Source organism: Coregonus lavaretus (assembly GCF_964263955.1).
Source record: "Coregonus lavaretus genome assembly, chromosome: 23".
Lineage (NCBI taxonomy): Eukaryota > Metazoa > Chordata > Actinopteri > Salmoniformes > Salmonidae > Coregonus > Coregonus lavaretus.
This window is the reverse complement of record NC_140010.1, coordinates 42,397,097-42,423,457: the sequence shown is the minus strand read 5'-3', so window position 1 is coordinate 42,423,457 and position 26,361 is coordinate 42,397,097. Positions and strand designations below refer to the sequence as shown.

Below are 26,361 nucleotides of genomic sequence, written 5' to 3'. Positions count from 1 at the left end.
TTCAATTATAATAGTCAAAAAGAAACAAAAACAGCTTCTTTGCAAAGATACATTTCTCAAGCAAGAATTTTACTAGGACTGTCTGGGAGTGGTCTGAGTGGGGCGGGGCAAACTGAAAACTTGCTGTTATTGGCAGAGAGCTTTGGAACTCTGTCTTGTTGGTCTATTAACTAATTTGCCACCCACCAGGCAGGCCAAAACTCCATCCCACCACAATGGGCTGAAATTTCAGGCTGTCTTTTTTTTGTTGTTGCTAAAAGTGCATTATCATAAGTTAAAACATTTCACAGTATTATTCCAACTTCATAGTGTGAAAGTGTATTTAAAACACAAAAAAAATCATATTTTTGACCGCACTGGGCCTTTAATTCCTTTTGAATGAAATCCATGAATCACCATCGAATCATTTCAGTTGGGTTTGTGGTGAGTCACAGGGTATTAAGTGAATTGGGTCACAAGTGTGTTTATTGAGTCACATTGGGAAAGCCTCCTGATGTCTTCGCTGACGGAAATGTAAAGGAAGGGTACCATGCCATAAGACAAGAAAAAGACTGCCAACTTCCCTCAGGGCAACATATGTACCCACTGTTATACAAACTCCATAATGTTATCTAGGACATGCATCACTTGCTGCTACAGTTGATCCATGTATGGAAATGTATAATTTTGCTGTCCCAGTACAATTGCTGCCACAGAATGAGACACAATCTTAGAGGACACTGTTCGGCCTTTGCTGACACGGATAACGGTGCTTCTGTGTATATTGATTACTGCATTGTTGGGTTCGGAGCTTGTAAGAAATACATTTCACTGTACTTGTCCATGTGACATTAAAACTTGAAACTGAAACTTGGGCTCTCTCCTTGGATGCGTTCACTGCAGGGGAACTACTACATAACGTGACAGGGGTTCTCTTCTGAGAACGATGCATTCAGAGACGCAGAGAATGTATGCTAGTTCAACTCCACAATACTTTTATTCATATGCTCTGTGCACCGCTTGGGATGAATACTACAGCCTCTATTGGAATCCCAATCAAATCAGGCAACATCACAATCAAATTTGGCAACATTTATATATCAGCAGGACCTGTACAATGCCTTTGGAGTTCTTTGACCCCTGAAAGCACCCCTCGCAAAGCGAGATATGTTTTAGGGGTTAATATTGCATCTAGCTACATTTGGAGATTGACATCTCTATATTTTTCAATAAGCACAAAAAGGGCATCTGTTGAGGCCAACCCCCACTGTGCCTCATTGTCCCAATGGGATTTGGGGATTTTATTTTGTGTCCATACACACATACTCACTCACGCATACTCGCACACACACCTCCATCCTTTATCCTCCCTCCCACATCCACATTTTCTTGGGATGCATCCCAAATGGCACCCTATTCCCTTTATAGGTCACTTCTTTTGAACAGAGCCCTGGTTAAAAGTAGTGCACTTTGTAGGGAATAGGGGGCCATTAGGGAAGTATCCCATGGTGTTCATCTGTGTTGCACTGTTTGTCTGACCTCTGACCCATCCCCTGCTATTGTTTAGCAGACAGATGACGCCCCGCCTTCCTCTCCCATAATCCCCGTGATCCCAATCTCGCCCGTCCCAGCTGAGACCGCTCCTGTCATCCCTCCTCCGACGTCACAGGTTTTTTTTCTCAATTTTTTTTTTCCACAAGCACCCGTCATTTATTTTTCTGTTGTTGGTCATTTTGTTGTATACATTTTTTTCCATCCCTGCCGTTCCACTGTTTGCTTTGATGGAGCTAGGAGATTACAGCGAGAGCAAGTGAGTGAGGGAGATAGACGCATACAGAGCGAGTGAGAGATAGATTGTTCCACACTTTCCCCTTTAGACTCTAAACAGCCCATCTGCGTGCCAGGCGGGGGGGGTTTGGGGGGGTTGAGCACCACCGACACAAGCCGGGAGGACTTAATTTGATTTATTTAGCCTTCATGCTTCAGCATTGCATATTCTGCAGTGTAAAATGCCATGTACGTATGCTACTCTGCACTAGTAATCTCTGCTGAAAGCCAGTCGCTATAATTTTTTACTCATTTGTTTCTGTAGCAACATGAGGAGAGTAAGTGACTGATGTCTTCTCTTTCTGTATGGTGGATATGTGACGTTACATTTTATTTTGAAAGATATGTTTTTATTGGACATTTCTATGTGAATTTACATTGTATTCCCAAGTGTAATGGAAATGGCAGATTTATAGGAATATATTGGGAATGCTTTGAGAAATGTCTCAGGACATGCAATCATGAGGTCCTAAGGTCTTTTTTTTTTTTTTCTCTTTTTAGGCGAACCCTCCCCCTGTCGTGGTCAATACAGACAGTTTGGACACGCCTCCATATGTAAGTTCAACCCTTTTTAATGAAATACACAATTATATTATTTTATGTAAATTTTCACCACCATGTGTGGGTTGTCTGTTGGATTGTTCTAACAAACCATCATTTCACAATGGTGATGTTGTAGTTAGCTATCATTTAAAATCCCCCAAAAGGTCTGTTTTGTTACTCTTCCTTGAGGTTACAGTGAGCAAAACAGTAAGGATTTTGATTAAATAAGGTGTTGAAATGTGCAAAAATGCTAATAGGATTTTGTTTTAATCAAAAATTGAGTGCTGTTTGAGTGTGTGTGTCAATGTGTGTACACACATGCACTGAGTATACCAAACATTAGGAACATCTTCCTAATATTGATTTGCACCCCCCCCCACCCACTGAATGGCACATATACACAATCCATGTCTCACCTGGATTCACCTGGTCAGTTTGTCATGGAAAGATAATGTATTCTTAATGTTTTGGTGTCAAGTGTTCCACAGGGATGCTGGCCCATGTTGACGCCAGTGCTTTCCACAGTTGGCTGGAAGTCCTTTGGGTGATGGACCATTCTTGATACACACGGGAAACTGTTGAGCGTGAAAAACCCAGCAGCATTGCAGTTCTTGACACAAACCCGTGTGCCTGGCACCTACTACCATAACCTGTTCAAAGGCACTTAAATATTTAGTCTTGCCCAATCCCCCTCTGAATGGCACACATACACAATCCATGTCTCAATTGTCTAATGCTTAAAAATCATTCTTTAACATGTTTCATCCCCTTCATCGACACTGGTTGAAGTGGATTTAACAAGTGACATCAATAAGGGATCATAGCTTTTACCTGGATTCACCTGGTCAGTCAATGTCATGGAAATATCCTACACACACATACTCCTGTGTGTATGCCCGTGTTCATAGGTACTGTACGTGTGTGTGTGGACGGCAATCAAATCTGCTCCTAAGACCCAACACAATTGCGTTATGACAGCACCAGGGCAGACATCCCCCCCTCCCCGACCGCATCTCACCAGTTGATTTTGATTGTTCATCTCCCATGGGTCTGACCAGAGGTCAGAGGTTAAGGCTGTCTATTAATCGGGCCACTCAAGATGGTGGTGATACCGGCACTTTCCAAACATGCAGAGTTTTCATTTCGGGGAGAAATAAAAGCATCAGCATCTAACTATGGAAGTAGAAAATGGACTGTTTCAGTCCCTTTTCTTCCCTTTAGTGCCTAATGAACACGACCCAGGTCAAGTTGGCCTCCATCAGAGGGGTTATGGAACGGAGCTACCTATGTAAAGTCAGCAAAAAAAGAAACGTCCTCTCACTGTCAACTATGTTTATTTTCAGCAAACTTAACATGTGTAAATATTTGTATGAACATAACAAGATTCAACAACTGAGACATAAACTGAACAAGTTCCACAGACATGTGACTAACAGAAATTGAATAATGTCCCTGAACAAAGGGGGGGTCAAAATCAAAAAAGTAACAGTCAGTATTTGGTGTGGCCACCAACTGCATTAAGTACTGCAGTGCATCTCCTCCTCATGGACTGCACCAAATTTGCCAGTTCTTGCTGTGAGATGTTACCCCACTCTTCCACCAAGGCACCTGCAAGTTCCCAGACATTTCTGTGGGGAATGGCCCTAGCCCTCACCCTCCGATCCAACAGGTCCCAGACGTGCTCAATGGATTGAGATCCGGGCTCTTCGCTGGCCATGGCAGAACACTGACATTCCTGTCTTGCATGAAATCACGCACAGAATGAGCAGTATGGCTGGTGGCATTGTCATGCTGGAGGGTCATGTCAGGATGAGCCTGCAGGAAGGGTACCACATGAGGGAGGAGGATGTCTTCCCTGTAACGCACAGCGTTGAGATTGCCTGCAATGACAATAAGCTCAGTCCGATGATGCTGTGACACACCGCCCCAGACCATGATGGACCCAACACCTCCAAATCGATCCCGCTCCAGAGTACAGGCCTCGGTGTAACGCTCATTCCTTCGACGATAAACGCGAATCCGACCATCACCCCTGCTGAGACAAAACCGTGACTGTGAAGAGCACTTTTTGCCAGTCCTGTCTGGTCCAGCGATGGTGGGTTTGTGCCCATAGGCGACATTGTTGCCGGTGATGTCTGGTGAGGACCTGCCTTACAACAGGCCTACAAGCCCTCAGTCCGGCCTCTCTCAGCCTTTTGCGGACAGTCTGAGCACTGATGGAGGGATTGTGCATTCCTGGTGTAACTCGTGCAGTTGTTGTTGCCATCCTGTACCTGTCCCGCAGCTGTGATGTTCGGATGTACCGATCCTGTGCAGTCTGCAACTGCGAGTACGATCAGCTGTCCGTCCTGTCTCCCTGTAGCATGCCTAAGGCACGTTCACGTAGATGAGCAGGGACCCTGGGCATCTTTCTTTTTGTGTTTTTCAGAGTCAGTAGAAAGGCCTCTTTAGTGTCCTAAGTTTTCATAATTGTGACCTTAATTGCCTACTGTCTGTAAGCTGTTAGTGTCTTAACGACCGTTCCACAGGTGCATGTTCATTCATTGTTTATGGTTCATTGAACAAGCATGGGAAACAGTGTTTAAACCCTTTACAATGAAGATCTGTGAAGGTATTTGAATTATCTTTGAAAGACAGGGTCCTGAAAAGGGGACGTTTAGGTCTTTAATAACACATTTAGCTTCATATTTATGTCAGCAAAAAATATAATCGTTTTATTGTGTGAATTATCTTTTTTTTTTTTTACAATGAAGCCAACTTTGGAGCAGTAATTCCCTGCACCACAATTGAAAGAAGCATGGTGGTTTGCGTGTTGACATTTCATCTCATATTCATATCAGCTAATAGTACAGTATATCACAAAAAGTATAATCCTAATATATAATAGTTTAATTATCCCCATTTGTACCTAGCAATGTTGAGAAAGGGAACCATGAGCTTAGACTAAAGAAGCTCTTGTGTGGCATTGTTCCTCAGTACTGCTGGTAGAAAGCTGGTTGCTGTCCATGGTACTGCTAGCATTCCAGGCCCTATTCAATCGAATCAAGTCAAATCAACATTCTTCTTGAAATGTGGCAATGCACATTTGGATTCAAGTGCTCCACAAAAACAATGCTTACAGTGTGAAGCAAAAGCAAATTCAACTGAATAATAATTAAATCCCATAGGGCTCTGGTCAAAAGTAGTGCACTAAATAGGGAAGAGCCTTGGCTTGTTTAGAGCTATAGTTCTGCAGCTGTACGGTACAAAACACATGGAGACTAATGATGGTTGGTGAAAGAGTGCATGGTCCGTAAATGACTTGGTAACAGGAAATACATTTATTGCCATGACATAATTAAAGAGTAATTTTGGATTGACCAATGTAAAAGTTACATATCACGAAATTTAAATTATACTTTTATCAGAGCAACCTTCATGGAATCTTATTTGAATCCAAAAAGGATGTTCATATGATAGGGAAGATATACAAAATCTTGCAGAGACTATATCCAACTGACAGAAAATATAAACTATTGGAACCAAGACTTAAAAGGAACTGATGTTGGCATAAGATGGAGGGAAAGTTGGAGCATAACTAACGGAATTACAGTTAATGAAAATGTACGCTGAATCCAGTAGAAGCCCTCAGAGAGTTCTTTGCCATGAGGTGCCATGTTGAACTTCCAGTGACCAGTATGAGGGATTGTGAGAGCGATGACACCAAATTTAACACACCTGCTCCCCATTCATACCTGAGACATTGTAACACTAACGAGTCACTTGACACCGGGGAGGAAAAATTGCTAATTGGGCCCAATTTGGACATTTTCACTTAGGGGTGTACTCACTTTTGTTGCCAGTGGTTTAGACATTAATGGCTGTGTGTTGAGTTATTTTGAGGGGACAGCAAATTAACACTGTTACACAAGCTGTACACTCACTACCTTACATTGTAGCAAAGTGTAATTTCTTCAGTGTTGTCACATGAAAAGATATACTCAAATATTTACAATGGCTGTGCGAAGTTCCTCTATTGGCGGGAACTGGAACACGCTGTCATACACATCGATCCAGGGCATCTCAAACATGCTCAATGGGTGACATGTCTGGTGAGTATGCAGGCCATGGAATAACTGGGACATTTTTAGATTCCAGGAATTGTGTACAGATCCTTGCGACATGGGGCTGTGCATTATCATGCTGAAACATGAGGTTGTGGCGGTGGATGAATGGGACAACAATGGGCCTCAGGATCTCATCACGGTATCTCTGTGCATTCAAATTGCCATCGATTTAAATGCAATTTTGTTTGTTGTCCGTAGCTTATGCCTGCCCATACCATAACCCCACCGCCACCATGGGGCAATCTGTTCACAACGTTGACATCAGCAAACCGCTTTCCCACACAACGCCATACACGTAGTCAGTGGTTGTGAGGCCGGTTGGACGTACTGCCAAATTCTCTAAAGCGACATTGGAGGCAGCTTATGTTAGAGAAATGAACATTCAATTGTCTGGCAACAGCTCTGGACATCTGTGGCATTGTGGTGTTTGACAAAACTGCACATTTTAGAGTGGCCTTTTATTGTCCCCAGCACAAGGTGCACCTGTGTAATGGTCATGCCGTTTAATCAGCTTCTTGATATGCCACACCTGTCAGGTGGATGGATTATTTATTAGCAAAGGAGAAATGTTCACTATCAGGGATTTAAACAAATGTATGTACAAAATTGGAGAGAAATAACACTTTACATGTTTTATATTTTTGTTGTGTAGTTTTATGAAAAAAGAAAGAGTGCATCATCGACTCACCGAACTCTAACTCAGGCAGGTCTCTCGGCACAGTAACATTGGAGTGCAAAGTGGCAGCATTCAAAGCCGTTGGCACCCTATTCCCTATTTAGTGCAGTACTTTTGGTCAAAGGTAGTGCACTATACAGGGAATAGGGTGCCATTTGGGACGCAGACGTTGGCAATGCCAGGAGGAACACTGAGACTTTCTTCAATTATTTATATACACAGACTAGCTCAGACGTGCAGTTTTTCCCCTTATGTTCAATACTTAGCACAATCCACATGAACGTTTCAGGAGTTTGAAACAAGCAACTAGACTGTCCTGCCAACCTGTTATGTCACATCATGAATTAAAATGTGTGATTGTGTTCAGATTTTAAACACGCAGACTAAAAAGCTTCAGAGCACAAATTGACTGCAGATGGGTCCTTCTGTCTTTCACTCTTCCACCCCTAAAACCTCTTATGATATTGAACTCAACCTCTAGACCCATTCAGTCTTAATAAAAAACAAAACACTTTTTTTCTTCTTACATGTTTGTTGTTTACCATCAAAATTCTTAGGTCTTCCAGAAATCCGGGTGGGAATATTCCTGATTTCATTCTTATTCACTCCTGATTCCAGGGAAAGTTACTGGAATATTGCAACCCTAATAATCACTTTTTGGACTGTCTTCATAATTTTGTAATTCTGTCTGGTTGTCACCACAACATTCTAAATTAAATTGGAGACGCTGCCTCAACAGCTGCCCTGTCTCAGATCCGTCTTTGTCGGATTCATGTGTGAGGTACGAACATGTCAAAGGGAAAAGTAGATGTGGTGCATGCTGTACTTTTTGTGGTTCCCATTTCAGAATTTAAAAGTTTGATGCATTTGAAAGGTCATACCTTATAATTACATATAGATTAATTATAAGATCTCTATGGGTCATACTAGCAAGTCTGACGACAGCTTTACACTTTGACAAACCCAAAGTCCGTTAAGGAAATGCTGTTGCTCGAGGTACTTTGATGGATGGAGTCCTCCTATTGTTCCGCAATAACAGTGGGCAAAGGTCTGTGTGCCTCTTCATGTGAATAAAGTACTTTACATAGGTCATATACAGTACCAGTCAAAAGTTTCGAGACACCTGCTCATTCAAGGGTTTTTCTTTATTTTTACTATTTTCTACATTGTAGAATAATAGTAAAGACATCAAAACTATTAAATAACAAAGTGTTAAACAAATCAAAATATATTTGAGATTTGAGATTCTTCAAATAACCACCCTTTGCCTTGACGACATCGTTTCACACTCTTGGCATTCTCTCAACCACCTTCACCTGGAATGCTTTTCCAACAGTCTTGAAGGAGTTCCCACATATGCTGAGCACATGTTGGCTGCTTTTCCTTCACTCTGCCGTCCGACTCATCCCAAACCATCTAAATTGGGTTGAGGTCGGGTGATTGTGGAGGCCAGGTCATCTGATGCAGCACTCCATCACTCTCCTTCTTGGTAAAATAGCCCTTACACAGCCTGGAGGTGTGTTGGGTCATTGTCATGTTAAAAAAACAAATGATAGTCCCACTAAGCCCAAACCAGATGGGATGGCGTATCGCTGCAGAATGCTGTGGTAGCCATGCTGGTTAAGTGTGCCTTGAATTCTAAATAAATCATAGACAGTGTCACCAGCAAAGCACCTCCACACCATAACACCTCCTCCTCCATGCTTTACGGTGGAAACCACACATGCGGAGATCATCCGTTCACCCACACCGCGTCTCACAAAAATGCTGCGGTTGGAACCAAAAATCTCAAATTTGGACTCCAGACCAAAGGACACATTTCCACCAGTCTAATGTCCATGTGTTTCTTGGCCCAAGTAAGTCTCTTATTCTTATTGGTGTCCTTTAGTAGTGGTTTCTATGCAGGAATTCGACCATGAAGGCCTGATTCACACAGTCCCCTCTGAACAGTTGATGTTGAGATGTGTCTGTGACGCATTTATTTGGGCTACAATTTCTGAGGCTGGTAACTCTAATGAAATTATCCTCTGCAGCAGAGGTAACTCTGGGTCTTCCTTTCCTGAATACTTTTGTGTGTGAGAGATGCTCGGGGGGGGTGGGGTAGCTGAACAGTGGGAGTGACAGGAAACTGCTTTGGAAATACTATCCACCCAGCCTGACCAGTGTAGAGAGAACAAGGGATGATGAGAAGCGGTAAAGAGAGATTGAATGAATAGTATTGACACTTTTTTTTTGTCCATTTGGTTTTAATGGTCATCTGCCTACACATGTTAGTTAGCTACATAATTCCACAGACTCCAAACGCTATTCTTTATCAGTTCCAAAGACTGTGTGTAGTAGGGACTGTAATTTCAATTTCAGATGGCTTTTTTACACATTATGCTCTTCCACATATCAATTCAATCGATTTAAGGTAAACCACATGGGTTCTATCAATTTGCGACTTGGGGGACACTTACAGAGGACAGGTTGGTGACTTACCAGCGCATTTAAGACCTTACCGATACAGTTAAGTGCCCCGCCAAGGGCACAACACACAGTATTCCCCACACATTTACCACTACCAATGTATCCCCTCTGTTTGCCAGTCCACTCATCTGACTGGGTAGCAGGAGTCAATACAGCCAGTTGTGCTCTTGGTGTTTTGAGATGGTGAAATTGTACCCCAGATGCTGATCTTGGGTCAGTTTAGCATTTTCTCCCCAAATATGGTTAGGATTGGGGGTGAGGAAGCTGATCCTAGATCTGTACCTAGCGGAAACTTCACCCTGGAGCGTTTGAGATGGCTTTACTATACATGGCGGTTGGGCTGTGCAGGCGGCGAAGCAGACTACTATAGCATTCTGAAATGCTTAAACATCTTGTGCACTGTGCAGCCTGATTGCAATATAGTCAATCTCAAACACACAATCTGGCTTTCTCACTGACTAAAGCACAGGTGAAATAACATCAAATGTTGCAGATTTTTTGATGGTCTGCCTTTTGAAAATTCTATATTTCCAGAGCTCTGAGTGCATCTCACTTGAATTGTGGTACAGAAGAGGAAAGGCTTTTATCTCTCACTTGAATCTCATCATTGCCATTTTTTTATTTTTATTTTTTTACATTCCTCTTCAACATACAGTACCTTTTATAAGGACGTAAAGGTTTTGAACTTGAAAACACAAACAGATTCCAAAAAGGCCACTGTCTCCGTTCGGGAGAGGAAATGTCTTGTTCTGAAAGATGTGAAACCTTCATTGCTCTGCCATAACTCACTAGGAGTCACTGTTAGTTACTAGTAGTAGTCAATTGTTACAAGTAGTCACTAGTAGCTAACAAACTCCAGCAGCTAAAACGTGTCTTTCCCTCTCCCCCTTCCAGGTAAACGGGACAGAAGCGGATTATGAATATGAGGAGATCACGCTCGAACGGGTAAGGAGACTGTGTCTCTTTTTATAAATGTTTATTCACAACCGTTGCTTGCTAAATGGCCCTATGGACCCTGGTCAAAAGTAATGCACTATATAGGGAATAGGGTGCCATTTGGGAATCACCCACAATCTTTGCACAGCAGCAACACAGGTCCTCTCTCTTCTGTCACTATATTGAAGTGGTTCAGTACATGATACAGTGAAGTACTTTTACGTTCAAATCACATTTTATTTGTCACATACACGTGTTTAGCAGATGTTATTGCGGGTGTAGCGAAATGCTTGTGCTTCTAGCTCCGACAGTGCAGTGACATCTAACAAGTGATATCTAACAATTTCACAACATACACCCAATACACACATCTTAGTAAGGAATAGAATTTAAGAATATATTCATATATGGACATGCAATGACAGAGCGGCATGGACTAAGATACAGTAGAATATTATAGAATACAGTATATACATATGAGATGAGTACTGCAAGATATGTAAACATTATTAAAGTGACTAGTGTTCCATTTCTTAAAGTGGAGAGCCCTGCGGTTGCGGGCGGTGCAGTTGCCATACCAGGCGGTGATACAGCCCAACAGGATGCTCTCAATTGTGCATCTGTAAAAGTTTGTGAGGGTTTTAAGTGCCAAGCCAAATTTCTTCAGCCTCCTGAGGTTGAAGAGGCTCTGTTGCGCCTTCTTCACCACACTGTCTGCGTGGGTGGACTGTTTCAGTTTGTCAGTGATGTGTACGCCAAGGAACTTGAAGCTTTCCAACTTCTCCACTGCGGTCCCGTCGATGTGGATAGGGGGGTGCACCCTCTGCTGTTTCCTGAAGTCCACGATCATCTCCTTTGTTTTGTTGATGTTGAGTGAGAGGTTATTTTCCTGGCACCACACTCCCAGAGCCCTCACCTAATTTCTTCACATTATAAGCGCAGCAATGCGCACACGGCAGTAGGCTATAAGCACAAATGTTCCCTCAGCAGGAAAACACGATTTTCAAAAGTGACCACTAATGCAATTATGCATGAATTGCTTTTATTATATAGATGCATTTTTATGGTGAAAATGATCTTCCGCAAACTTGAAACTCACGCGCTATGTATGTATGCCAGTTAGGCTCTACATCCTTGTATAGCGGATTAATGTGCTTTATTTTAAGAAGTTATTTTGACGCTTTAGTTGTAAAACAAACCTTATTAAAACAAGTGATAATATATAATTGGTAAGTGATAGGTTAATATTTGCACCCATCACACTATTCTTGATTTAATCTTGTCTTTACATACACAAAATAATATGTGTGAAATTTGTTTTGATTTAGAATAGACCATTATCATGCACCTGTCTCGAAACAGGGGCAGCGGGAAAAAAAATACATGTCATTTATGCACTTATAGCAAATTGAGGACGCTTTTTGCGTCGTTCATTTTCATGCCGGCGAGAAAGCAATGTGCTTAATATTAGGAAAGTTGAAAAATGAATATAGTAGGCCTAGCCTATAGAAAGCTGATGGGATCCTCCTCTTTTTAATAGAGGCCATCACTCTGTTCTCACGCAATTGCATAGCCTATAGAAATGTTGCGCAAAATGAGCTCATGGGCTCTCATTTAAATTTTTGATTTGATTTTCTATTACATTTGCATTGATGTCAGTGATTAGAGGGACAATAGAGTGCTGAGTACCAGGCAGTTAGCAAGTTTGGTAGGCTACTAATGACCATCAGCAGCATCAGAGCTTGGAGAAGCCTAATTACCATGATTAAACGGTCATGTGGAATTTGACTGTTGTCTAGACGTGTGACCGCCGGTGTGGCGGTAATACAGTCACCGTAACAGCCCTACTCACAGCTCGAGTGTGCAGGGTCTGTATGAATTCCATTTCTATTCAGATAATTCAGGGGAATCATTCAATTAGTTAATTACACTGCAATTCGTCTCTCAGAATTGAGTGGAAATGGAACTGACCCCAACACTGCTCGTATGATACAGCACAATCAGGACCTTAGTGTTCTCTCCTCTCAAGTTGTCCTGTATCAAACGGCCAACTGTCTTGCGTAGTACACTCCTCCAGTCTCGCCAATGCTCCACACAAGTCAATGACACACTCCAAGGCTGCATCCCAAATGGCACCATATTCCCTATATATAAGCACTATAAAGAGAATTGGGTGTCATTTGGGACTCAGACCATGTCACTGGCATTATACGTATTTTGTTGCTTTGTGCACTCTTGCATTATGCAGCCGTGTCTTATTCCTCCCAATGCTCCCATCATGCTGCTGATGTCTCTTTGTTATTTTCCTTTTTTTTTCTTTTTTTTTGTGCGTGACCCATTTCAGCTGTACTCAAGTGCACGGTGTTATTAACATAGCGTAAATAAAAAATGCTCGCCTCTCCGCAAGCTGTCTCCCTGGGAGCCCTTATCCCCTGCGCCCGCTGCCATTCCTAAGGAGCACAATGCACTCTGTGTGTTACGCCGCTGTTTGTGCGGTCTTACCAACTTTTACGGTCATGCATGACAAGTTGGCAAGACAGCACAAAACAGATCTGGGACCAGGCTAAGCTTTCCAAATGGTCAACGAGAATCTACAACAAAGTGGCAGTATTATCACATCATTATCATGTGATAATACTGCCACTTTGTTGTAGATTCTCGTTGACCATTTGGAAAGCTTAGCCTGGTCCCAGATCTGTTTTGTGCTGTCTTGCCAACTTGTCATGCATGACCGTAAAAGTTGGTAAGACCGCACAAACAGCGGCGTAACAATACACCTTAGGAGTAGGGAAGACTGCACAAACAAGTCTGTTGTATGCAGTAGCAGTCTGTAATTGTTATCATTGTTGACATGTTAATATATGAATTAAAAATAATACATGGGATTTATATAGTGCTTTTCAAAGACCCAAAGATGCATCAATGTATGGAGAAAGTGTGTTTGTTTGTTTGTCTTGGAAAGTAGTGAATTATGTTTTGTTTGGTTTCTCCAGGGTAACTCTGGGCTGGGTTTCAGTATCGCGGGGGGAACGGACAACCCCCACATCGGTGAAGACCCCAGCATCTTCATCACCAAGGTCATCCCTGGGGGGGCGGCGGCCCAGGACGGACGACTCCGGTGAGTGAGGAACACACACACATATTAGGGGTGTGAACGTTTAGACATGAATACGTTAACGTTAAGAAAAATCCCTAACTGTGAAAGTTACAAATCACAGTGCAGTTATCACAAAACTACCACTAACAGGTCCCGATCATCATTATAAAGGGACAATTTAAATTAAACAAATACCTAATGCAACAGTGCTGTAACATTACTGGTAGATATGCATCTTTCAAATTATTATATATAAAGCTCTTGGCGTTAACAGTTGGAAAAATGGTTGAGAAAGGCAAGTGACAGCAGCAAAGTCCTGTATGGCAATACTTTGAGAAGTTAAATGAGAAGATGGTGAACTACAAACTTTGCCAGGTGGAATTGAGGTTCAGTAATGGTAGTACCAGGGATGTCATCTGGATTCACCTGGTCAGTATGTCATGGAAAGAGCAGGTGTTCCTAATGTTTTGTACACTCAGGGCCCTATATTCCACTAGGGCTGGGAATTGCCAGGGACCTCACAATATGATGTTATCGCGATACATTTTACATTTTAGGCATTTAGCAGACGCTCTTATCCAGAGCGACTTACAGTTTAGTGAGTGCATACATTTTTCATACTTAGGTGCCGATACGAATAGTATTGTAATTCTTGCGATTCTATATGTATTGCGACTCGATACTGCCATTTTATTGCAACTATAAATCAGTCAAACATTGGAATGACACCTCCAGCGCAGCACTGTGAGACTTCTTTGACAATACTGATTGGCCATTGTAACATCAGCAACCATGTTCTGAAATCCTGTCACAAGGAATTGTCGGTGTGTTCTCTGAGCTGTTCAATCGCTCACTGAGGAAGCACACAATACCAGCTCTGTGGAAATCTTCCATCGTATGCCCAGTGCTCAAGAAGAGCCACCCTGCTGTTTGAATGATTACCGCCCTGTTGCATTAACACCTGTCATAATTAAACGGTTTTGGGCGCCTGGTCCTCTCCCACATACAAAACAAGGTTTGAGACATTGTAGACCCCCTTCAATTCGCCTACATGCAACAGAGAGGAGTGGACGATGCTCTTGTGTACTTAATACACCTGGCTCAGTCCCATCTTGAAAAAAGTCCAATGCCCGGATGGTGGTTGTGGACTTTTCCAGTGCTTTTAACACAATCTAATGGGGAAGAAACTTTTGCATATGAACAGTGGTGGAAAACGTACTCAATTATCATACTTTAGTAAAAGTAAATATACCTTAATAGAACATTACTTAAGTAAAAGTGAAAGTCACCCAGTAAAGTACTACTTGAGTAAAAGTCTAAAAGTATTTGGTTTTAAATATACTTAAGTATCAAAAGTAAATGGAATTGCTCAAATGTACTTAAGTATCAAAAGTAAAAGTATAAACCATTTCAAATTCCTTATGTTAAGCAAACCAGACAGCACCATTTTCTTATTTTTATTTATTTTAATTGACGGATAGCCAGGGGCACACTCCAACACTCTGACATAATTTACAAACAAAGCATTTGTGTTTAGTAAGTCCGCCAGATCAGAGGCAGTAGGGATGACCAGGGATGTTCTCTTGATAAGTGTGTGAATTGGACAATTTTCATGTCAAAATGTGTAATGAGTACTTTTGGTTGTCAGGGGGAAAAGTATGCAGTAAAAAGTATTATTTTCTTTAGGAATGTAGTAAAGTAAAAGTTGGCAAAAATATAAATAGTCACAAGGAAGTAAAGTACAGATACCCAAGAAAACTACTTAAGTAGTACTTTAAAGTATTTTTACTTAAGTACTTTACACCACTGCATATGAACCAAGTCCAAACTTAATTCTGTGGATTTTATATTTTTTGTCAAATAGACCACAATATTTTATTTTTGTATTTAACTAGGCAGGTCAGGCATGCACGCTGACTTCGGTCGCCAGCTGTACAGTGTTTCCTCCGACACATTGGTGCAGTTGGCTTCCGGGTTAAGCGAGCAGTGTGTCAAGAAACAAGTGCGGCTTGGCAGGGTCGTGTTTCGGAGGACGCATGGCTCTCAACCTTCGCCTCTCCCGAGTCCGTACAGGAGTTGCAGCGATGGGACAAGACTGTAACTACCAATTGGATATCACGAAATTGGCGAGGAAAAAGGGGTAAAAAGTACCCCCAAAAAATAAATAGAGTATTATTAGACAGCTCAGTCTTTTTAATTGGGTATAGTTCACTTTTGCTGTAATTTAGTTTGTATCCTGCGATGTTCTCAAATACAGTTAAAATATTAAGCACCAGAGGAATGGAAGCAATCGGGTCTGAAATGTATAAAAACAAGTCAAACGCATATAGAGACACTTTCTGTTCTGTTCTCTCTTTTCACTCCACTAATATTTTCATTGGCCCGGATTGAGATGGCCAGGGGTTCTATCACAATGGCAAATAGGCACCCTTGCCTAGTTCAATGTTTTTAGTGAGAAATATTGTTATTTGTGGCCATTTGTTCTTACTGAAGCACATGGTAAAGCATACAATCATTTTACCCAGGAAATGAAATTGCAGCCAAGCCAAGTTTTTTTTTTATGTTGCAAAGAGTTTTTTTTTTTTATGTCCCACTACACGATCAGATTACTTTTCGGCGTCTAATGATATTACAACCTCCGTTTTTTTTCTTCTGTTGAATCCCTAGAGTTATACATTTTTAATAGCCGTCTAGGATTGCAGGAGGACAGCTGATTTTCTTGCGGGGGGGGGGTATTTTTTGATCAATACGGTTTGGTCCAATGATACCTGTTTAATACTTGTTTCCAACTGTTGGGGATAGGACTTTAGTTAAAATCTTTGTCCGCGTTACTTAAGGATATGGGGCGATAGGAACTACACTTAAGTGGGTCTTTTTATTGGGTTTTAACAGTAATGAGATGCATGCTTGGTTCATTGATGGAGGAAATAATTTGTTTTCAAGAGATTCATAGTAAACTGCATGCAAAATAGGAGTGAGTTGGACATCATTTGCATTGATTTAATTGCTTTTTTAAATTTAATCGACAGTTGGCTCTTTGTTAAGTATATCTCTATCTCTAGAATCAAGAGTGGGCAATGGGAGGTTGTTAAAGAATGATTCAATTAGGGGAGTGTTTCCAATTAATTCTGATTTGATATCAATTAGAATATACGTTTTTGAACACTGTTTATTTCATTGTTGTCACAGGTGGGCATACCATCACTGTCATATATTTTTTCAATTGTATGTGATGTGGCAGATCGACATAGTTGGTGAGCTAGTATTTTACTGGGTGTTTTTTAAAGAGCATATTGCCTGTCTAGGCTCAGGATACATTCTGTAAGCGTTTTCCATTTTCTTTGTTTCTTTTTGGTGAATGCAGTCATTTGACCTCTAAGGTATGCTTTCATTGTCCCCCACAAAATGTTCTTATCGTTTTAACTGAAAAACGATAAATAACATTAAGAAAAATGTTCAATTTGTCACATCCCTAATGAATATACACACACACACAGGTATACATACAGACATGGACACATTGTGTATTTGTTCTTTATATACTCTCTGAATTGGCTCAATTCCTATCTAGACTAATTTACATAAAGACCTTTAGGTATATGTTGTCTGTCTCATCTTTTGGATCTATAGGCTACACACTTCCAGATCCACTGCTTAAACGTTTAGCCTAGATGTGCACATCTGTCAGTTTGGTATCCCTAAATGACCCCAGATTGTCTTGGGTCTTAGAAGAGTAATATGTTTGTGTGGATATTACTCATACAGCCTACTAGCACAGCATAGAATGAGGAGTATTGAGAGGGTGACTGTCGCAAATTGCAGACCTGGGTTCATATTGTGCCCTAATGAATACGACCCTGAACAGTAACACCCTGGCAGGTAACATAATTCAGTATCCCGATAGTCAATGACAGACACAAGCTTCTCTATGGACCCCACAGACACATCCACAGGGTCAGAGTGCTTGGGTGCTTTCACTACCTCATCAATATTACACTAGTCCCCGGCAGAAGAACTTAATACAGCCCAGTGTCAAGGTAAACCAGAGTCACAATAGCGGACGTGAGCCAGTGTGACATTCTCCATCGACGAGGGGGTCAAATATGGCGCCCGATGCCTGTTTTGGTTGCCCAAGTTTGAGAGAGCTCAAAGGGGTACAGGGTCAGTTCCGTTTCATCTAGTCAATTTGGAAAGGTAAAGAGATATATCTGAGATAGAGTACCAGTCAAAAGTTTGGACACACCTACTCATTCAAGCGGTTTTCTTTATTTTTACTATTTTCTACATTGTAGAATAATAGTGAAGACATCAAAACTATGAAATAACACATATGGAATCATGTCGTAAACAAAAAAGTGTTACACAAATCAAAATATATTTTAAATGTTAGATTCTTCAAAGTAGCCACCCTTTGCCTTGATGACAGCTTTGCACACTTTTGGAATTCTCTCAACCAGCTTCACCTGGAATGCTTTTCCAACAGTCTTGAAGGAGTTCCCACATATGCTGAGCACTTGTTGGCTGCTTTTCCTTCGCTCTGCGGTCCAACTCATCCCAAACCATGTCAATTGGTTAAAAAAACAAACAAAAAAACTGGAATAAGTAGGTGTGTCCAAACTTTTGACCGGTATTCTATTTACTGATGTTCTTGTTCATTTTCAAGTAATTTTAAATGCGTACATACATGCACGTAACCGCCAAAATAAAGGAAACCCCAACATAAAGTGTGTTAATAGGGCACGAGCTGCCAGAACAGCTTCAATCTTTGTTGGCATAGATTCTGCACGTGTCTGGAACTCTATTGGAGGGATACGACAACATTCTTCCACGAGAAATTCCATCATTCAGTGTTGTTGATGGTGGTGGAAATCACTGTCTCAGGTGCCGCTCCATAATCTCCCATAAGTGTTTAATTTTGTTGCGATCTGGTGACAGAGACACACACCCTTTAAACCCCCTATGCTCCTTTGAGACTCCTCTTTCAAAGTCACTGAGATCTCTTCTAACATTTACATTTCAGTCATTTAGCAGACGCTCTTATCCAGAGCGACGTACAGGAGCAATTAGGGTTAAGTGCCTTGCTTAAGGCACATCAACAGATTTTTCACCTAGTCTGCTCGGGGATTAGAACCAGCGACCTTTCGGTTACTGGCACAACGCTCTTACCCACTAAGCTACCTGCCGCCCTATCTAAGACATGGTAGCCAAAATAAAGGGCAACTGGGCATTTTTATACATGAACATAGTACAACGTTCTTACACTTACAGTTCACTCTTACCCAAAGTATAAGGATGTATTACACGATTGTTTGTTTTTGTTGTCATTTGAATATTTTATTTTTCATTTGAAAAAAACCGGCAGTTTACCTTCAGGTCTTGTGACTTGAAGATTTGAGGGGTCATACATGCTCATGACAAGTGTTACAAACAATTATACCTGCATCATAATGCATTATACCTGCAGGCTTTAAAAGAGAAGTTCAGTTTTTTGTAACTTGATGGTTCCTCACCCTGTGGGCCAATAGAAACTGTAATCCATCGTTCGTTTTTTTCTTTAAACAGGCACTACAAACCTGAGGAACCAATTTAACATTGTAAAGTTGTAAAATTCTGAACTTATCCTGTAAGTAATGAGTTGGCTGAAATTGTGATGGGATCATGAGTCCCCACCCTGGTTCTAACTGTCATTCCTCTTCACCCCGGTGTAGGGTCAACGACGTCATCCTGCGGGTGAACGAGGCGGACGTGCGGGACGTGACCCACAGCCGGGCGGTGGAAGCTCTGAAGGAGGCCGGGTCGCTGGTGCGCCTCTACGTCCGCCGGAGGAAGCCCGTCTCCGAGAAGGTGATGGAGATCAAGCTAGTGAAAGGACCCAAAGGTACACAGCAATATCGCAAGTGTTAAATCAACTAATTGTGTTAAGGTTAACTCAACACTCTTACCCACACTACAGTGTTAATGTTACATTAAACTTTTTTAGAGGGCCCAAAGGTAGTGTAGGGGAGACCATTTTGGAGTTGTTTCTTAAAATCTTATTTACTCTAAAACTGTTTGATGTAGGGATTTCTAAATTTCACACAAACAAACGTACATTTGTGACGTGCTCTATCATTATCAGTATTTAAAAAAATAGCATAAACAAATACAAATGTTTTAATCATAGTATAATTGAACAATGTAATGATTTTTTAAAAACTGATATTTGGATGAAAATACACTAAATTGACATATTTTCCTTTTATCTGTTAGGCATGTAATATCCAAAGTATTATATTTTGTATTAGCGTAAAAAAAAGTGTACATTTTTCTGAAGTATTATCTTGGTTGCACTACCAAAGTTGATTTAAAAAGTCATATTTTATATAAATATGTGAATGTCTAAATAATTACATATGATATAAATGTAGGTAAGGGGTAAATTGGAGCATTGCGTTAAACCCAACCCAAAGCATAGAACTCTTTCCAAATGAGTCTTGTGAGAACATACAACAGTAATTGTCATCAACTATACCTCATCTTAATTGATAAAAAATGATATGTTTAGATACAGTGAGGGAAAAAAGTATTTGATCCCCTGCTGATTTTGTACGTTTGCCCACTGACAAAGAAATGATCAGTCTATAATTTTAATGGTAGATTTATTTGAGCAGTGAGAGACAGAATAACAACAAAAAAATCCAGAAAAAAGCATGTCAAAAATGTTATAAATTGATTTGCATTTTAATGAGGGAAATAAGTTTTTGACCCGTTCTCAATCAGAAAGATTTCTGTCTTCCAGGTGTCTTTTATACAGGTAACGAGCTGAGATTAGGAGCACACTCTTAAAGGGAGTGCTCCTAATCTCAGCTTGTTACCTGTATAAAAGACACCTGTCCACAGAAGCAATCAATCAATCAGATTCCAAACTCTCCACCATGGCCAAGACCAAAGAGCTCTCCAAGGATGTCAGGGACAAGATTGTAGACCTACACAAGGCTGGAATGGGCTACAAGAGAAGGTGACAACAGTTGGTGCGATTATTCGCAAATGGAAGAAACACAAAATAACTGTCAATCTTCCTCGGCCTGGGGCTCCATGCAAGATCTCACCTCGTGGAGTTGCAATGATCATGAGAACGGTGAGGAATCAGCCCAGAACTACACGGGAGGATCTTGTCAATGATCTCAAGGCAGTTGGGACCATAGTCACCAAGAAAACAATTGGTAACACACTACGCCGTGAAGGACTGAAATCCTGCAGCGCCCGCAACGTCCCCCTGCTCAAGAAAGCACATATACAGGGCCGTCTGAAGTTTACCAATGAACATTTGAATGATTCAGAGGAGAACTGGGTGAAAGTGTTGTGGTCAGATGAGAACAAAATTGAGCTCTTTGGCATCAACTCAACTCGCCGTGTTTGGAGGAGGAGGAATGCTGCCTATGACCCCAAGACACCTTCCCCACCGTCAAACATGGAGGTGGAAACATTATGCTTTGGGGGTGTTTTTCTGCTAAGGGGACAGGACAACTTCACCGCATCAAAGGGACGATGGACGGGGCCATGTACCGTCAAATCTTGGGTGAGAACCTCCTTCCCTCAGCCAGGGCATTGAAAATGGGTCGTGGATGGTTATTCCAGCATGACAATGACCCAAAACACACGGCCAAGGCAACAAAGGAGTGGCTCAAGAAGAAGCACATTAAGGTCCTGGAGTGGCCTAGCCAGTCTCCAGACCTTAATCCCATAAAAAAATCTGTGGAGGGAGCTGAAGGTTCGAGTTGCCAAACGTCAGGCTCGAAACCTTGACTTGGAGAAGATCTTTAAGAGGAGTGGGACAAAATCCCTCCTGAAATGTGTGCAAACCTGGTGGCCAACTACAAGCAACGTCTGACCTCTGTGATTGCCAACAAGGGTTTTGCCACCAAGTACTAAGTCATGTTTTGACATGCGTTTTTCTGGATTTTTTTGTTGTTATTCTGTCTCTCACTGTTCAAATAAACCTACCATTAAAATTATAGACTGATCATGTCTTTGTCAGTGGGCAAACATACAAAATCAGCAGGGGATCAAATACTTTTTTACCTCACTGTACATGGAGAATGTTCTACAGGTCAATAATCAAAAAAGAGAGGTGGCAACAAAAAAAAAAAGGAAACAATTGTCCCCGGTCTCCCCTCCTTCTCTATAGGGCCCAAAGGTAGTGTACTCCATACATTTCAGGGCCCAAAGTTAGTGTGCTCCATAGGGGTGTGAACGTTTAAACGTTAAAACGTTTAAGCCCTTAGATCGCAATATCTACTAAGCTAACATATGGAATTATTTTAAGATGGTCATAAAATTGATAATTTTGCCATTTGAATTTTAGGACCCCTGTAGGTATAAAAAAAATTATGATGAAACACTGAATTTGGCCTTTACTTCTATAGCCCTTAGAAACTCATTGAGTACATTGCAAAACAGATGGTCAAGAAAAAAATCATAAGAAATAAAGTTTTAAAGTGGGTGTCCTATATCTGAGAGAACTCAGAAAAAAAAAATGTTTAGACCCATTTTTGGTACCGTTATTCGTGTCACTTTTCTTTTACCCCCTATGCATGTTTTGCCATTTTTACAGCCCGTTACTAGGTTACCTTTAGACGACTCCCCTGAAGCTTGTGTGCGTTGTAGAACAAAACAACCAACACTTTCGTATTCGTGAGGGCCAACTCTTTGTATTGGTTACATATTAGTTTGTTGCTCCAACGGTTTGGTCTGGACAGTCGGTTTTGTGAGAACACCTCTTCGAAATTAGGACGTTCGCGACCGTTCTGCTGTAAAGCTTGTGGATGTCGTAGAGCAGAAAAACTAACACTCGTGTTCGTGAGAGTCATCTTTTGTTGGTGGGGACTTTGTAGCTCAAATGGTTTGAGGTTTTACAGACAATTTTGTGACTATTTTATTGTCCGGATACTCTCGTGTAGAAAAAGACTGCTTTCAAAAGCCCCCCCACCCCATGTTATGGAATAGGTGCAAGCTTTATATCGTTAGAAAGAGGGGATTGAGCTGCAGCCGCTACAAGAAAAGTCTCTAGCATAATCACATGGGGAGCTATTCAATATTGAATATGGCATCACCGTGTGACGTTAGGGAGCGTCAATCGACTTTAGGGGGTTAAACAAAATTGGGATCCTTAACGTTAAATCCCTAACCGAAAAACAAAAAATTCACCTTTCAGCAGGACAATAACCTAAAACACAAGGCCAAATATACTCTGGAGTTGCTTACCAAGACGACATTGAATGTTCCTGAGTGGCCTAATTACAGTTTTGACTTAAATCGACTTAAAATCTATGGCAAGACTTGAAAATGGCTGTCTAGCAATGATCAACAACCAACTTGAAAGAGCTTGAAGAATTTTTAAGAAAAATATGCAAATATTGTACAATCCAGTCGTGCAAACCTCTAGACTTCCACAGATTACACAAATTCACAGCTTTAATCGCTGGCAAAGGTGATTCTAACATGTATTGAATACTTATGTATCCTTTTTTAATTCAGGCTGTAACACAACAACATGTGGAATAAGTCAGTATGAATACTTTCTGAAGGGACTTTAGGCCTAGTGCAACTTCCTGACTGTCTGCCTGGTGGCCGACCTGCCTATACTGTGCCCCTCTGCTCTCTCTCCGTCCCTCGCTAGCTCGCTATGAAAGATGTGAGTGTTTGTTCTCAGAAGTACCGCAACTAATCAGTCTCCTCCGTTCCAAAAATCCTGAATCTTAGGAGTCTATTCTTAGTGGAATCAAATCTTGACACTCAGAAATGGGAGTCGACATCGGGAGTCGATGGGCAAGGAGTCAAGTATAACTGTCATCATCGATAACAGTTGGAAAAATGGCAGAGAAAGACAAGCACAGCAGCAAAGTCCTGTATGGCAATACTTTGAGAAGTTAAATGAGAAGGAAGTGCTAACTTTGCGAAGTGGAATTGAGGTACAGCAATAGTAGTAAAGGTGCAATGCTTAACCATCTGAAAGGGATGCACTGTGAGACCCAAACCGCAGCTGCATTGTGAATTCACATGGAATTTTATGAATTTGTCTTATAGTTTGAACTGAAAACCCATAAAAAAGGGAGTTTAAACATTAAGAAATGTTTTCCTTTTGTCACATCCCTAGTACTCCACACATTCCAGGACCCAAAGGTCGTGTACTCCGCTATAGGGCCCAAAGGTCGTGTACAGTTATTACAGGGCCTATAGTACTGCTCCATATTAGTTGAGGACTGTTTGTTGACTGTTTAGCGTTAGCTAGCTACCTGATTACTCTGACCAGCTACCTTGCTAGCCATGTAAAACAGTTACAAAGGTATAGCCAGGCTACAGTACCATACCTTGTTAATGACTAGCTTGCTGTTGTAACTGTAATAATTTAGGCTACAGGCTGATATCTAGCTAACTTTAAGTTATTGACAGATAGATGACTGGGAGAGGAGCTCTCGTAGCCTACAAGTTTGTCAGAGGCTGATAATTGTACTGCTTGCTAGGGGATACCTGTATGAACGTGTGATAATGATCTATTACCTAGTCCCACCTCCAGAAAATGCGGTGGTGGGTGCATCAAAAGTATTTATCCGGCAGAAAATAAAGTTCAGTCTTTCTTCTAAACTAAGCTAGAGCTGGTTTTAGAATTGGTTTGAGAATTCTGAAATGTTTCTATCGCCTACACTTGATTTTTCAGCCACCTTCTGTCACTTAAAGGAAAATTCCACCCAAAAACGATATTTTGGTATGTTTCATTAGTCCATTGTTGACATAGTCCCAACATGTTATGATGCATCATACAGGGATGATTTCTGTATTTTGAAAGTTTACATATCTTGAAAACTTGATTGCTGACACATTTTTGGACAATGTCAACACTGGACTAATGAAACAAATACCAAAATATATTTTGGGGGTGGAATTTTCCTTTAAGATGCCAGCACCCTGACACAGGTAGCTAGCTAGCTAACCTAAACTTTGCGACGCAAAAAAAATAAGAAAATGCTTAGCTTGCTGCAAAAGGTGCTTGCTAAGACTAATACGCCACATGACCAAAAGTATGTGACACCTGCTTGTTGAACTTCTCATTACAAAATCATGGGCATTAATATGGAGTTGGTCCCCCCTTTGCCGCTATAACACCCTCCACTCTTCTGGGAGGGCTTTCCACTAAATGTTAGAACATTGCTGCGGTGACTTGCTTCCATTCAGCCACGAGCATTAGTGAGGTTGGACACTGATGTTGGGCGATTAGGCCTGGCTCGCAGTTGGTGTTCCAATTTATCCCAAAGGTATTCGATGGGGTTGAGGTCAGGGCTCTGTGCAGGCCAGTCAAGTTCTGCCACGTCGATCTCGACAAACCATTTCTGTATGGACCTTGCGTTGTGCACGGGGGCATTGTCATGCTAAAACAGGAAAGGGCCTTCCCTAAACTGTTGCCACAAAGTTGGAAGCATAGAATCGTCTAGAATGTCATTGTATGTTGTAGCATTAAGATTTCCCTTCACTGGAACTAAGGGGCCTAGCCCAAACCATGAAAAACAGCACCAGACCATTATTCCTCCTCCTCCGAACATTACAGTTGGCACTAAACATTCGGGCAGGTAGCATTCTCCTGTCATCTGCCAAACCCAGATTCGTCCGTCGGACTGCCAGATGGTGAAGTGTGATTCATCACTCTAGAGAACGTGTTTCCAGTGTCCAATGGCAGCAAGCTTTACTCCACTCCTCCAGCCGACGCTTGGCATTGTGCATGGTGATTTTAGGCTTGTGTGCGGATGCTTGACCATGGAAACCCATTTCATGAAGCTCCCAACGAACAGTTCTTGTGCTGACGTTGCTTCCAGAGGCAGTTTGGAACTCGGTAGTGAGTGTTGCAACCGAGGACAGACGATTTTTACACGCTACTCTTCAGTACACTCCTAGACATTTCCACTTCACAATAACAGCACTTACAGTTGACCGGGGCAGCCCTAGCATTTCTAAAAACCTGTTTTCGCTTTGTCATTATGGAGTATTGTGTGTAGATCGATGAGGAACATTTTATTTAGCCCATTTTAGAGTAAGGCTGTAACGTAACAAAATGTGGAAAAAGGGAAGGGGTCTGAATACTTTCCAAATTCACTGTATATCAAATATGCAGTCACTAATCTCGGTTCACGCTTAACAAAAATCTCTTGTAATTGTTGGAAATTGAGATTCGAAATCTCTACTCTAGCAAACGGAAAAGCAGTGAATGAGACTCAACATGGAAGTGCGTGAGGAGGATATTTGACACTGCTATTTAGAATCTTAGCAGTGTCCCATTTCATCCCTTCGTTTAAGCCACTGCAACAGTTGTTTAAAATTAGTCACACTTATCGTTCCAATATTGTTTTGAAATTTGAGTCCCGACTGAATGTTCTGGGCTACTCAATGCATTGTTATTGGCGCTGATAAATACAATTACATTTGTAAAGGAGTCAAATAACTTGTAGGAAAACCTTTTGTCGTCATTGTGATGTCATCAGATTGACCTTAGATGTAGTATAGCATTAGCTAGCTAGCTATGATTGAGGTTAAAGTTGTTTCCTACTATTTGTCTACTTTAGCAATGCCATCGTACAGTATTTCCAGGCCACTAGATTGCAATTTAGATGAAACAGTCATTAGCCCCCGTTAGGAATGACTGCGCACCACTCCACGCCCATATGGCTCTTTAGAATGTTCATAACAATGGTGTGGCTATT

General features: G+C 41.4%; 1 protein-coding gene across 2 annotated transcripts in view; it reads left to right on the top strand.

Annotated features, from left to right (window-relative positions):
• dlg1b (discs large MAGUK scaffold protein 1b) overlaps positions 1-26,361 on the top strand; it is a 265,655-nt gene that overhangs the window by 158,992 nt on the left and 80,302 nt on the right. For both annotated transcript variants that reach the window (XM_084187957.1, XM_084187958.1), the window contains 5 exons: positions 1,547-1,648; positions 2,308-2,361; positions 10,495-10,545; positions 13,530-13,654; positions 19,342-19,511. In XM_084187957.1, coding sequence (XP_084044083.1) covers positions 1,547-1,648; positions 2,308-2,361; positions 10,495-10,545; positions 13,530-13,654; positions 19,342-19,511 — 502 coding nt within the window. The remainder of the gene's footprint in view (positions 1-1,546; positions 1,649-2,307; positions 2,362-10,494; positions 10,546-13,529; positions 13,655-19,341; positions 19,512-26,361) is intronic.